This window comes from Panthera tigris, chromosome A3 (genome assembly GCF_018350195.1).
Source record: "Panthera tigris isolate Pti1 chromosome A3, P.tigris_Pti1_mat1.1, whole genome shotgun sequence".
Taxonomy (NCBI): Eukaryota; Metazoa; Chordata; class Mammalia; order Carnivora; family Felidae; genus Panthera; species Panthera tigris.
The window spans coordinates 120,697,203-120,710,863 of NC_056662.1; the positions used below are offsets into that span (position 1 = coordinate 120,697,203).

The 13,661-nt window shown below is 49.8% G+C and overlaps 1 protein-coding gene across 1 annotated transcript in view; it reads right to left on the reverse strand.

Annotated features, from left to right (window-relative positions):
• Positions 1-4,292: 4,292 nt before the first annotated feature.
• The window catches only part of KLHL29 (kelch like family member 29), a 143,264-nt gene continuing 133,895 nt past the window's right edge, over positions 4,293-13,661 (reverse strand). Inside the window, exons 9-12 of the mRNA XM_042982421.1 lie at positions 13,339-13,519; positions 8,049-8,242; positions 7,546-7,690; positions 4,293-5,493 (exon numbers count right to left, since the gene is read on the reverse strand). Of these exons, the coding sequence (XP_042838355.1) occupies positions 5,310-5,493; positions 7,546-7,690; positions 8,049-8,242; positions 13,339-13,519 (704 nt within the window). The 3' untranslated portion in view covers positions 4,293-5,309. The remainder of the gene's footprint in view (positions 5,494-7,545; positions 7,691-8,048; positions 8,243-13,338; positions 13,520-13,661) is intronic.

Sequence of the window (13,661 nt, forward strand, 5' to 3'; positions counted from 1 at the left end):
AGCAGTGGCTAGTTTCACCAAGAACGAAGGAGTTCTATACACATGGTAAATAAAAATGCTTTAACAAAAGCTGTTGCTTCTTTAGTCATCTATAGACAACAGGGATGGCCAAAACATTATGCAGAATCATAGCCTTGCCTTTATAGTTTTCATAACTCAAAACATTTTTCTTGCTGCCAGTAGAGTTTGAGTAATCTGTCACTACTCATTAGGGTGAAGTGCCCTGTGGGGGAAGATAAGAGGGTATGGCCCTTGCCTGCTGAGAACATAGTCTTATCGACCTAGTATGATCTACTCAAAGGCTGTCCTCATCTTTCACGAGGAAAGACACTCAAGTGATCTGCCAAATGTTAGAGGATAACAGAGCACGTGGATTATAAATTTGGGAAGGTAAACACAGGTTCTTGGATGGTCTCATTTTTGCCATCACGTGATAAAGGCAGACTCTTAGAGTCGGCTCCACATTTCAGACCCTTGACCCAGGTGGGAGAACAGTTGAACCTACTTCTTGGATGCCAAGGTCATGATATGCCCTTTGTAGCTGAGGATGGTGCAGCCTAAGTACGAATGCTGTTCCTCCCTTTCCTTTCCTCTCTCAGGCCCTGGGTTGTGGTCAGCAAGAACATTAGGAACCCCTTGAGAGTTTATTGCAGAGTGGAGGCTCACAGGAGTTTCAAATGAGGCAGCAGTGGATGGTCTGATACCTGCTTTCAGTGGGCTCTTTCCTTCCTGCAGAACCATTTCCTGTGCGGACATTCTCGCAAGGCTTAGGGAAATTTGCTTCTCAACAGGGCCATGTCTAACACAGAGCGGCATGTCTATCGTATTAACAGAATTCCTTTTCTTAGTACAGATTTCAGAGATGGCTTGGGGAAAAGGAAGGAGCCTTAGTCTTAGAGTCATAGGAGCTATGTAAGTCCAGGCAGCCTTGACGAGGCCATGTGATGTAGCACAGGCTCTCTGGAGTTTCACTGAGCGGGGTTTGAATGCCAATGTGCCTTAGACCAGACTCTGTTTCACGTCTGGAGCCTGTGGAGCAGGGATAGCCACCTACAGGATTGTTAGGAGGAATAGATATGATAATGTATGGAGAGTACTTGGGGTGTGGCAGGACTGTTAGTGCATTCAGGTCGCTTTTCTAAGATTATTTCCTCTTGAAGAGTGAAGATGATGCCCTATGATGTTTAGGGTAGTTGAGAGAATAAAATAATGTATGCAGTTATGCTACACAAATATAGTATTGAGATTAGAGAAGCCCTTCACAAGGATCTTGGTAACCCATTCCAGATTTTTAGCACTCATCCATTCATCCTTATGTCGAACTAGAATGTTTCCTTCTTTATTACTGTCCTTTTTTTTTTCTTGACCTTCCAAGAATGTGAAGTTCATTTGCTTCATGAAAATCTTCATGCCCTGAAAGATATAATCCCTTCACTCTTAGCCTTTAGGTTTGAAAAAACCAATCTTGATTATTACTGGCAATTTTCTTGTCTGTAATTATTTGTTTCTTTATTCTAAACTCTAACTTTTCCATTGCTTATGGTGGCCAAAACAGGAAATAATCGAGAATTTCTCAGACTAAAACATGGGGGAAAGATTACTTTCTGTCCCCGGTTCCCCATTAAAATATCTATATCTGTATCTTTATTATAAAAGTAACATCTCTTTATATACATTTTGGAAAAGAGAGAAGGAAAACAGCCCATAATTGCATCAGTACAACTAATAGTTTCATGACTACACATCTGGCTATTTTTATATACATATTTTATGTATCTTTATAGCTTATATACCTTTGTACATATCTTACATAATCACAGTTATATACAAATATGAATCTTACAGTGTGGTTTATAATGCTGCTTGTCTTTGGTGGCTATCTTGTAGAATTATAAGGATTCAATGCGCTAAGTGCTTAGCACAGTGTCTGGCATAAAGTTAGTGTCAGTAGGTGGGAGGTAGTTATTGTAGGACATTTCCTGATGGATGCACAGAAGTGGATTTACTGGGTCAGATACTTTTTAGGCTCTTGATACATGCCACCTGCCACATTGCTTTCTAGAAGCCATTTCAGTTCATAGAACCCTTGGCACTAGTGAGTTTCACTGCTCCTTATCAGCATTTAGAGCTCTCCCAGCACCTCTCCCCCTTTTATTTTTAGATTAGGGAAGCTAATTTAGTAGGTGAAAATGGTACCTCATTGTCTAAGTTTCATTCTTTGATAACTACCAACCTGTCTTATATTTACTAGCAATGTTTCCTCTTGTAAGGTCAATGATCTGTTAAACAATTGGAATCACTTAATGTTTTCTTATTGAATTATGTAGGCTCGTCAGTAAAGATATTAATCCCTTGTCATATGGATTGCAAATATTTTTCCTGACTGTTTCCTTATTTTGGCTATGATTTTTTTAAATTTGTGCGCGCGCACACACACACACACACACACACACACACACACACACAAACACACACACACACACAATGCGGTCCATCTCTTCTGTGCCTGAGTCTTGCCAGGTCTGATGATAGTACCTTGAGTTCAACAGGGGAGACTCCTCCCATAGTTACATGGGCTTCTAATAACATGTGTCTTTTTTTTTTTCTTTTACACATATCTTTTATGGTAAGAGTAAACAGACTCTTCATAGGCCCAGAGAACATGTTTTCCTTGATATAGGGAAATTAAGTAGAGAAGGAAGGAGCTCACTAGACTATTGCTTGGTTTTTATAACAGGTTATAATTTCAGCTCTTTGTGACTGGAATCTTCTACACATCTTCCGTCTTTTCCTCTAGGACTGGTGTTTCTGAAGATACCATTGCAGATACCTATTTGGCAAGTGTGTGTTCTACCAATATAGGCCCTACCCGAGTTCCCTGAAGAACTCCCACTAACACCTACCCTCATCCACCTTCTTCACATGTTTTCTCGCAAGAAGATGCCAGGTCTTCGTGAGATCTGGGGGTTAAGGGCGTGGGGCTCTTTGCCTGGATGAAATGCTGGTGAATCTACCTTCTCCTACTACTCTGTTCAACTTCTTTCCCTGCAAGAGAGTGAGCAGTCATCCCTTGCCCCCGGGCAAGCCTCGTGTGGATATCCTTAGTAGAGCAGAGTTGGTCTGCGGGTTCCCTTGCCAAGGAGTCCTGTCCTTTCTAATCATCAAGACCTGTACTAAAGGCTCTGAGAGAGCCCAGACAGCTGATGTGTGAGAGCAGGAGCAGGCCTGCATGGACTTCCTCATCACTGTGGCCATCAATGCGCACAAAGGCATTCCACTGGCTTCTGAGTCTAGATCTATAAATATATTTATTATAATATAACAAGAACTTAACAATAAACATATACTATGTACAATACCATTACAGAGAACCCTGTTTTGTATCATTCACAGAAATAGCCAGTGTTGCTCCAGTGTGATAGATGAGGAGAGAAGCGGAATTTCAATGTCGTCTGTGTTGAGTCTCGCTGACCACTAACGCCTCCTTTGGAGGCAGACGCACGCCAACGCTAACATCGGCCCTGCCCCAGGCAGTTAGAGATTTGTGCTCCGGTCCTTGGGTTCACACTTGCACCCTGTTTGACATAAATACTTTAAATGACATACAACGTATGTAGTTTTGTGCTTATTACTTTTTAAAAGAATAAATAATAGTAAAAACTGCATAAACGAAGCTCGGTATCTTGTCCAAGTGGGAGCCACACTTGTAGTGCTAGAAGTTGATGCCCGACATTAGAACTGGAATTTTGTGTCATCAAATACCGAAAGATGGAAAGCACGTCCTGTCCTGTCCTTTTCTCCTTAGAAATGGTTTTTATTATGAAATGACGGCAAGTTGACTTCCCAGATATAAAAATGGCGAATGCGTATTTGGTACCAACTTCAACTAAACAAGCGCAGTGGTGGCGGCTTTCTTCTTGCCCTGGAATGGAAACTGGTCACCGCGTGAGGTTTGAGGGTCTGAGGACTGGCAGGAAGGCCTTTCTCTCATGAGCCACGGTGTGACCTCCCTCCTGGCTCCCCCTTCTCTGGTTAAAATGCTACAGGAGGAGTGATTCTGCTCATGCCCCTCAGGCCGTGGCTGTCATGGCTCGTCTACGAAGGCTGTCCCTATCCTGAGAGCTCTTGTGGCAGGTGCCTTAATATATAGCTATAAATATCAAAAATAGTCTCCTGTGCTTTGTAGACATTTATTCTCCCTCCCTCCCTTCCTCCCTTCCTACCCGGCCTGGGTCCTCAGCTTGACCTCATGGAGGGAGCTGGACTGGTGTCATGAGCCAGAATTGGTTTCCTTCTAGAACAGAATCTTCTTTGACAATGCCTCCATGAGGCACAGCTCTTAATGGGGCTGTCTGGGAGTTACATTTTTTAAAAAATAAAACGGGGGTATTCACCCCCACCCAGGAGAGATCCTCTATTCTGCACGTAGAAAAAATTAGAGCAAATGCCCCACTCTGGCACTACCTGCGAAGAGCTTTGGGAATTCCTGCATTATCCCTCTCATGGCCTCCTCCTTCTCTCAGTACTTAAAAATAGCCTTTTTGTTTATCAAGAAAATGCCTTGGAAATCTAAATAATTCATATCGGACAAGAGAAAGCTAGCACGGTCACCTGTCCTCCAGCAAAAACAAGGTAGAGAAACCCATGAAGGACAAAGGTTCTCCCAGCTGTCCCTAGGCTGCTCCCTGCGCTGTGGCTCCAGCCACATCTGGCTCTGCATGGGCAGCTGGACTCGTCCTCAGCCCAGCAGGAACCAGCAGGGACCTCCTAGGCCTTGTGCAGCACAGTATTGTCCCTTCTCTTCTCTCGGCCACTGAAAAGTGTAGATTGGTTAAAAACAAAAGTAGGAATCAAAGTGATAAGGACACTTTGATCTTATTACAAGAGAGCCTGACACCTAATATTGTCATAGGATAACTGATCTATGGTTGTGTAGGGATCAAGCTTGCTCTGCAGGAAGGAAAAATCAGCTTCTCTCTCCCAGTTGAAAAAATATGTGAAACTCTATTGCACCGGGCAGAGTGAGCGCCTCCGTTCAGAGCAAGTGCCTTTGCAGGAGCCCCCCCCAGCCCTCGGCCCAGCTCCTCGGATGGTTGTGGTTCCTGCTGCTCGGAGCGCTATGCCCCCGTTTCCCCCAAAGGCGAGGATGATTTTCTACATTCAATGTAGAGAGTATTCAAAATGTTTAGCGCAGTGATTTCTTCGATTGTGTCTATCGGCCTCTTATTGGTGTTGCTGAACATTGATCACCGTGAGTAGCATCTGCCTCACCAGACTTGTCCAGACTCGACGTGGGCTTTCTGCCGATGTCAGCCGCTTTGAATATATTTCTTTATCACAACGCAGCCGTGTCTGAACACAGGGCAGGGCATGTGGGGGAGTAGGGTCCACGTGTTGGTCGCGGGCTCATAGGCTTCCATGTTGCCCAGGGCAGGCCCCTCACTGCTAACAATGCCGCCAGTTGCATAAATCTTGCCATCAAGCACCACGGCGCTGTTGGGGAAAGTGGGGGGGGGGGTGGGGGTGGGCAGAGAATTAGCCATTTAGTTTCCACCTTGGACCTGGAGATGGATTCTTAATACCCTGTCCTGGTGCAAGCTGCCTCTCCCACCTTGTGCAAGACTCTCTGCCCTGTGACCCAAGCTGGTATAAGAAAAACACCTTTCCTGTAGGGCCCGTCTACAGGATGGGTAGCGTGCTCACACGACCCTCCGTGTTGTGAGTGACACATATGCTGGGCATCCCAGGACCTGCCAGACGGCCTAAAGACAGCTAGGAGAACAGCCATGATTGTGTACAGCCCTCAAATCAGTTCGCCGAGTGTCTGCTGAGCAGCTTGTCTTGTCCACACAGAGACTTCGTACTGCTCAAATCGGGACGAGAACATGCGTCTGCATGATAGCAGACAGGATAATTAGGAGCTAAGCCATAGCTGAACATTGACTACTTGACTGAGAAGTTCGCCCTTGCCAAGGCGCTCATAGCCAGAGCTTCCTGCTATGATTGCCTAACGCGAGTGACCCGATGCTGCTGCCCACCCACGACCGCGAGGGCTGGTGCGCCCTCTGTAGGGTTGTTACCGCGGCAGCCTGGGCTAGCTTCCTGTAAGAGGCTATGCTGCCTTGGTGCTGTCGCCTCAGTCAGCTGTTCCCATTGTGAGAACACCGCATCCTGCTCCTGTTTGCACGTACTACTGTCTTACTGTCTGGTTCAGCCACCCTGTCACATGTACAGCTATGTCCGCGTCCCCAGCCCTGCTTTCTCCCTCCTTTCAGCTGCTGGCCATGTGTTCTTGACTGTTCCCTGAAGCTGAACAGATACCCTTTCAAAGTCTCCACCTCTTTCTGAAGTTCTGAGCCTGGGACAGAACATGTCAGTCCAGACATCTTACCTGAAGTTTCCAGCCTTATCCCCTGTGGTTCCTTGCCACCTGGGCCCCTCACATTTCTCCCCTTTGTGGCCCATCTTTACCCTGCTTCTCTTGCAAGACCCAGGTTATAGCTCCTCACAGGCATTAAGTCTTTCTGTGCCCACTTTTGGTCTCAGATGAGGCACAGGCATCCTCCCCATAAGCCGTGCTCAAACTCCAGTTGTCTTTATTTCCGACAGTGTGGTCAGAGTGGCCTTCTGCACTGCCACCATTTGGAGAAAGGCTGTCGAATCTCCAAGCTAATAGGAACTTAGCAGTTATCTCGTCCAACCTCCTGTTTCATAAATAGGAGAACTTCCCTAGAGAGTGGAAGTCACTTGTCCAAGGTCATCTGACACATTAGTTGTCGGTTACAACTTTTCTAGCTTTGCTACACCAGCACTGAGGATTTGGTGATTACCTCTGCATGGGCACAAGATATCTTTGGGAAAGATCTGCTATGGAAATGTTGAAAATGGGGTTTCTGGGACCCCTTTTCATACCTTGTTCCTCTTAGCCCAGGAAAGGATGGGGCTATAAGATTAGGCTCTGCTGTCTCACTGCCCAAGTTAATTAATTTTTCTGGGCCATGGGACCAGGCAGATTGGGAACCAAGCACACTCTGACAGTGACCCCTCTCTTCCTGTGGGGGCTGGGCCATGTGGGTTTCTGCCCAGTCAGCTGTGCCTTGTACAGCTCCCTGGTTCAGAGCATTCCTTGAAAAGCCACTTGTCCCATGCAGGGAATCGCACGGCTCTGGTCTGGCACCGCCTCCTGTCTGTGATGGATGTGCCAGGTGGTCCTGGGGGAGAGCTATCTTCACAGCACCCAGGAGGTGTGGCCTCGAGGGACATGGGGCTGGTGCCTGTAGGAAGCCCTCCATTTCTGGCTTTGAGATGGGTCAGCTGGAGCCACAGGGTTGGGTCTGTGGGCCATGGGCTGCCCTTGGGTGCTTCCCACTCTGCCCTGGCACTAACATCCATACCTGTGGTTGGAGGGGGCTGCCTCTCTGGGCCTGGGAATTGCTTTGGTCATCGAATGGCGGGCAATCGCTATTGTGCTCAAACCTCTCCCGTCGTCTCTCCCTCCCTGCCCTCCGCCTCCCCAACCCTAGCCGAGTTACTGCCGCCTCTCACCTGCAGAACTGGCGAGAGTGATTCATGTTTGGGCCTGCCTTAATGTTCCCTTTCTCAGGGTCGTAGATGGTGGTGGCTCTGGCATAAGCCCCGCCCAGGATGAAAACGAAGCCGTTGAGGGTGACGGCGGGAGCGTACTTGTTGTCTGTGAGAAGAGCAGGGCTGGCAGGTCAGGGCATCTCTTCTTGGCCTCTCCCTCCCCACCCTTTCCTTTGCCAGCAGGCCCTCCAGAGGAAGGGCTCTGGAAGGACTTCCAGTGTGGCTGGTTAACCCCAGGACAAGGCCCGGGGCCAGCAGGCATCTGGCACACGGACTAGCTCACCCTCTGTCCAGGTAGTGGGATCAGCAGCTACACCTGGGCTGGGGTTTGCCTCCCCCTCCCAGCCCCCAGCCATGGGTCTGCAGCCTTAGCTCGACCTCTGGGCTTAAGATATTGAGACAAATAAAACAGTGAGGTGGGGATGCTGCACTGGCCCCAGACTGAGGAGAAAGCTGGTTCTTACCAATCATTGGGGACTCGATAAAGCTCCATGTGTTGGTCTGTGGAACGTAAGACTGTAGGACGCCTGCGGCTCTGCCTGCCTCGTTCACACCACCAAACACGTAGATCTTGCCGCCACACACTGTGGCTGCTGCGGAGTGCACGGCCTTGGGCAGAGGGGCCACAGCCTCCCATTGATTGGTAATGGTATCGTACCTGTCGAGAGAGGAGAAAAAGAGCCCCGTGTCAAAGATGGGCCTTGCTCAGAGCAGGGGCGACAACCAAGGCAGTGGACATTGCCGGGGAGGGGCACCAGCATTTGCTTCCTGCCCTTGGCATCACTGGCAGAGCCTGAGATCACCTAGGTTCTGGCCCAAACTAGCTCTCTCAGCCTTCCTCCTGAACCCCAGTGGGCTCTTTCTTGCCTCTGTGCAGATTCTGGTCTCCATTCTTCTGCTCGCACAGAGCTCCCCAGCTTCTAGGCCCCTGTATCCCTTTCTATCCAGCTCATTCGTACCCTTTTGTCAGACGGTTTTGCACTGAGCATCTCCTGTGTACCCAGGCTCTGGGCTGGAAGCTGGGAAAGCAGTGGGCTGGACCAGGGAAGGATGAGAGGAGGTGGGAACAGGAGAGGTGACCTGACAGGGTTCAGTCATGAACTGATGTTGCCCTTAAGGAAGGTGGAGTCGCCTAGGATGACTCAGGGTCTCTGGCTTGGGAAGTCGGATGGAGGGGGTGCTACCCGGGGGACAGGGAATCGAGGTTGGGGAGTTTGGAGGAGAGTGATGATTTCTGTTTTATTCATGGGGAGTTTAAGGCATCTGTGGGTAACAGACCGGGGATGTGCAGTGGGCCATTGGATATACGGATCTGTGGCCTAGATGTGCAGCCGTGGGATCGCTGTTGGCACAGAGCTGGAAACTGAAGGGAGAGGAGCTTACAGGGGCTGCGTAGGCAAGAGTGAGACTGAGGAGCAGAGGGCACTCTGAGGAAATGCTGGCCTCTAAGAGGGGAGCTGAGGGGGTCCTCGGGGAAGTGGCGGCAGCACAGGGGGCACACAGCTCCACGGGTGGGGGATATGGCAGGAGGTCAAAGGAGTCCCAGACGGGTTCCCGGCGCTCTCGTCAAGAGCTAGTTGTGAATCACGAAGTGAATGAGAGGGAGGCAGTAGACACGACGGGGAGACTTCTCTTGGATGAAACTTAGCTGGGAAAGGGGCAGAGAAGGTGGGACCTAAGAAGGCATGTGGAGCTAAGAGATGGCTTTTGTCGGTGGTATGCTGAGAAATGTTTAAAAACAAGCTTGCTACGGGAAAAGAGTCCTGATATGTAAGCACTTGCTGATTTCTGTGATGTAAATCCTCTCATCTTGGCTGATTTCAAGCTACCGATGGCTCATGGCTGAACGTGGCATTGGGAAGAGGACACTGCCAGTCAGAATATCCACCATATACCCATATACAGACACAGTGGACATATCACCTCCACAGCATAGACAGTGCAAAATATAGTTAAAAAAAAAAAAAAGCAGTGATGAGTTTTGAGTATGGATTTCCTTTGTTTTTAGTGTAACTTATTTAGTTCTAAGTTTATATGATTTTATTTTTAATAACACCTGTAGCTAACAACTGGCTTGCAGAATTCCTATAAAGGTAGTAGTCACCTCTTGGGAGTCAGTATGAATGGGCTACGGCATACCACGGGTTTTGTTTTAATTTTAGGGGGCAGGGCTTACTTGTGTTTATGTGCCGACAGGAAGGAGGCCAAATGGATAAGAAAAAGATTAAATATATATGAAAGAGAGGGGAGGGCTGATCAAAGGAGGCTCCTGGTGGGGAGATGCAGGTAGGGTCCAGAGTGGAGAGGGAAGTGGTGTCCGTGTGGGCGGGAGAGAGGAAGGCAAGGATGGCGTGAGCATCAGCACATATGCAGAAGTGACGGCAGGGACACCAGAGAGTTGTTGATCGAGGGCTCCACCTTCTCTGTGAAGTAGGAGTCAGTGCCGGCAGGAGTATTGGAGTCTGTGGGCTCAGAGCCTTGATTGGGGAGGAGGAGACGAGAACCACACGCTCTTGAGAGCGAGAGAAACCGCTGACAGGACCCTCCAGCATGAAGGACCCAGTATTCGTTGGACGACTTCACTTTGTCATGGGGCCAATCTACTGGACGGTGGGATTTTCTCCACCAGTGTTCAGCCCCCGGGGGTAGGCGTGGAGAAGGGGACGAGTCAGGGCTGAACAGATCTGTGACACGTGTACTACAGGACAAAGTGGCAAAGTAAGAACATGGAGAAGTGATAGAGTGCGAGTACCGGACAAGGCAGGGACAAAAGTGACAGGAAGCAGCTGATGGGGAGAGATTGGGGATGGAGCAGATCAGCCAAGGAACTGGGGTATCTGAGGTCTTCCTGGACAGCTTGGATCTCAGTTCTCGGCGTCTCTGTTAATTGTTCCTAGAGGGCTGGTCTCACCAGCATTCACTCTGGACCTTCCACTTGGTGGCCCATCTACCGCTCACCACATGGCTCTTTCGCGTGTTCCGGACCCAAGGTGGGGCCTCCGCTGTGGGCTGGGTTTTTCCCAGCACAACTTTCCTGGGAAGCACACAGGGCCCACTTTTTCCCAGCAGCCTCCCTGGGACACGGGCCATAACACAGTCACAGCTTAGTGATCCAGAAGATGGCCTCTCTTAGCCAGTGCTCCTGGCTCTGAGACAGGGATGAGGGGACAGGGATGGGACGTCCAGCTCTGTGCCTGGGAAGACTCCGGGTTTGAGAAGTGGCTGAAGTACCTTACAGGGCAGCAGGCGCTGATTCAGTTAAGCCCCAGTCGAATGATCTGTGGCTTAATAGGCAATGCAGTAAGTGTCTTTTTGGACAGTGTCAGAAGTTCAGATATCTGTTTTTTAAGCCAATATGGCAGAGATCCAAAGAGCTCCTGCAGAAGAGCTGGGTGACAGTGGAAGATTATGTGGCTGTCTTCAGGCTTTCGGTATAATGGCACATTCTGCCAAATGCGAATTTCCCGAGAGTTTGTTATTCCAGGTGGCTGATTGCCAAGCCACAAGCCCTCCGTCAGCTCAATCTGTCAGCTTCCTGCTTGAGAAGGATATGCTAATGACATGCAAATGACCCTGTGGAGTGAGGTACTCTGCTATCATTTATCCGGTAACCACAGCTAGTGCGATATATTGCTATGAAGTATTAGACCCAGTTATTTATATAATGATATAATACAGGTTTGTCTATGGCACTGTTGTTTTAATCTATAATTATATAATCTTGCTCTATTCCTGTAATACAGTAATGTAATATAATTATAATGTACCATATATCTCATTCATTATCAATATAAGAGCAATTTGTACCATTAGCGCTTTCTGGGGAACAAAGCACCCTCGTGTCTGTCCCCATTACCCTGACCTTCTTGTCACCCTGAATTCTCATCGCCACCATGTGGCACAGAAATTCCTTGCCCAAAGGGGCTCCAGCTACGTTCCGTTCCTTGGGAAGCAGTGCGCGTCTCCTCTGCCTGTGTCCTCCACCCCATTGGTATGCATACCACCCAGAGGTCTACCAGAGGGCTGAGGAAGGGCTCCGGGCACCCTGTTGTCCTGGGGGGCTCCCCATCTCCTAAAGTTCCCGGGGTGGTTTGCTCACACTGTGCTCGAGCGGGCAGGTATTTCACAGTGGAACGAAGGCCCAGCCCCCAGGGAAGGCCAGTACAGGCTGCTTCCAGGCCTTGGAGAATTGCTCTTGAGCCCAGGGGGAGCAGAGCCTGTCCCCCTTCTTCGTGCATTTGATCCTTGAACAAATCCCTGTATTTATCAACAAGTATAAGTTTGCAAAATGAGTAATCAGCATCTTAGGAGATTAAAAATAGCTGACAAAAGCAAGACAGGATGACAGGTCTAGCTCAGTTTACTCCTACATAGAAAATGTCTCCTTTTTCATGTGTTTATTATTGGATGACAAACGGTTGGGAGCTGGTGCTTCTGGAAGGCTTGGGACGTGATGGCCGTGCAGTGGGTCCCACTGAAGGCTGTCAGCATCAGGGGTGACCCGGGTTCAACAGCAGTATTAATATCCTCATAACCACACAGGGATTCCCTATTATCTCCAAATCAATATGACAATTAGATGTTGTTACTGAGCCATCTCTGGCTCCACTTGGGGGAGTTAAAAGCCCACAGTGAATATCCAGAGCTCGTCTCACTCTGAAACTATCTTTGCTGTAACATTTGTCAAGTGTCCAATTAGCCACTGAGGGAAAAAATACAAATCGAGGGGTACGTGAGGGTCCACAGGCAGAAAGCTGCCGCACGGGAAGATGTGCATTCTGTGACAGCTGATGACGTGGGCCAAGGGTGGTGGGCAAGCACGTGGGAAGGATGTGGAAAAAGAGCTCTGGGGACCGGAGCTGTGACCTCCTGGGCCGGTCCTTGGGGAGGAGCTCAGTCTGACTTGTGGCTCTCTGGGCACTAGTTTCTCACAGGGCAGGACTGCACTGAGGCCTCCTCTGTTTGCTGCTGACTCATGAGCCTTCCTGAACTCTTTCTGTGGCTTCTCCCCACAGTGTCCGTCCTCTGCAAGGATGGGCTCCAGCTCAAAGGAAAAGATGGTCTTTGCACCCTGCGAAGTGCCCACCTCCAGCCTATGCCCCTTCTGCCTCCTCCGGATCCCTACACTACGCGTGGCCAGTTTTAAATGGGCCTCCGTGAGGAAGCCAGCCTGGGATTTCCAGCAGAGGGCAGGCTTACACGCATGGCTCTCCGGCCCATTACTTTGTATTCTAGAGAATTCCAGACGGTTGGCCAGACCTGCATGCAGTGACTGTTCCCCGTGTGGCAAGCAGGTTTCCTGGGATGTGTGGGAAAGAGGGAGGAAGGGGCTCCCTGGTGTGGTACCTCCCGCTCGGCAGGGACCTGGAGTCACAGCCACTGATGTGGCACACATTTGGGCCATTGCTTGCAGCTTTGCCCATGTCTCAGCGCCGCTCTGGGCTGGGACTTCCAGTGCCAGTGCGCCTCCTAGCTGCCCGGTCAGGCCAGCCGCGCCCATCCTGTGCCTTTGCACCACTATGCCTCCAGCTTGTCTGACCCCTGAACGGGACAAGAGTGCCCCATCTCAGCGGCTGGGCCAGCCGTCATCATTCCTGCTTCCCTCTCACCACCCTCGGTCCTCTCCCTTTGCCGTGTTTGAAGAGCCTAGGACTATCACCCTCTAAATGCCCCGTCTCCAGTCGGCCTCGGCCAGGTTGGTGCTGGGGTGGAGGAGCAAAGTGATTTTAGCTTTCGTGACTGTGGCCTCATTACCTCTCCACGTGGTCCACGTTGCCCGCCACGCCAAGTCCCCCGAGGGTGTAAATCTTCCCATCGTAGACAAGGCTGTTGTGCCGGCAGCGGGGGACCGTCATTCTGGAGACGAGGTTCCAGTTATCGAGCAGGGACATGTAGCACCAGACATCGGCCAGCGTCACCCCTGATTCCATCCCACCTGTGAGCAGTACGGGAGGTCCAGAGAGCGAGCAGGGAGTGAGGCGGGGCCCACGGCCAGGCAGGCCCGGCCCCCGGGGCAGGAAGAGAAGACTTCACCTGCAAAGTAGAGGCTTCTGGGCCTCGGCTTTCCTTAGCCCTGG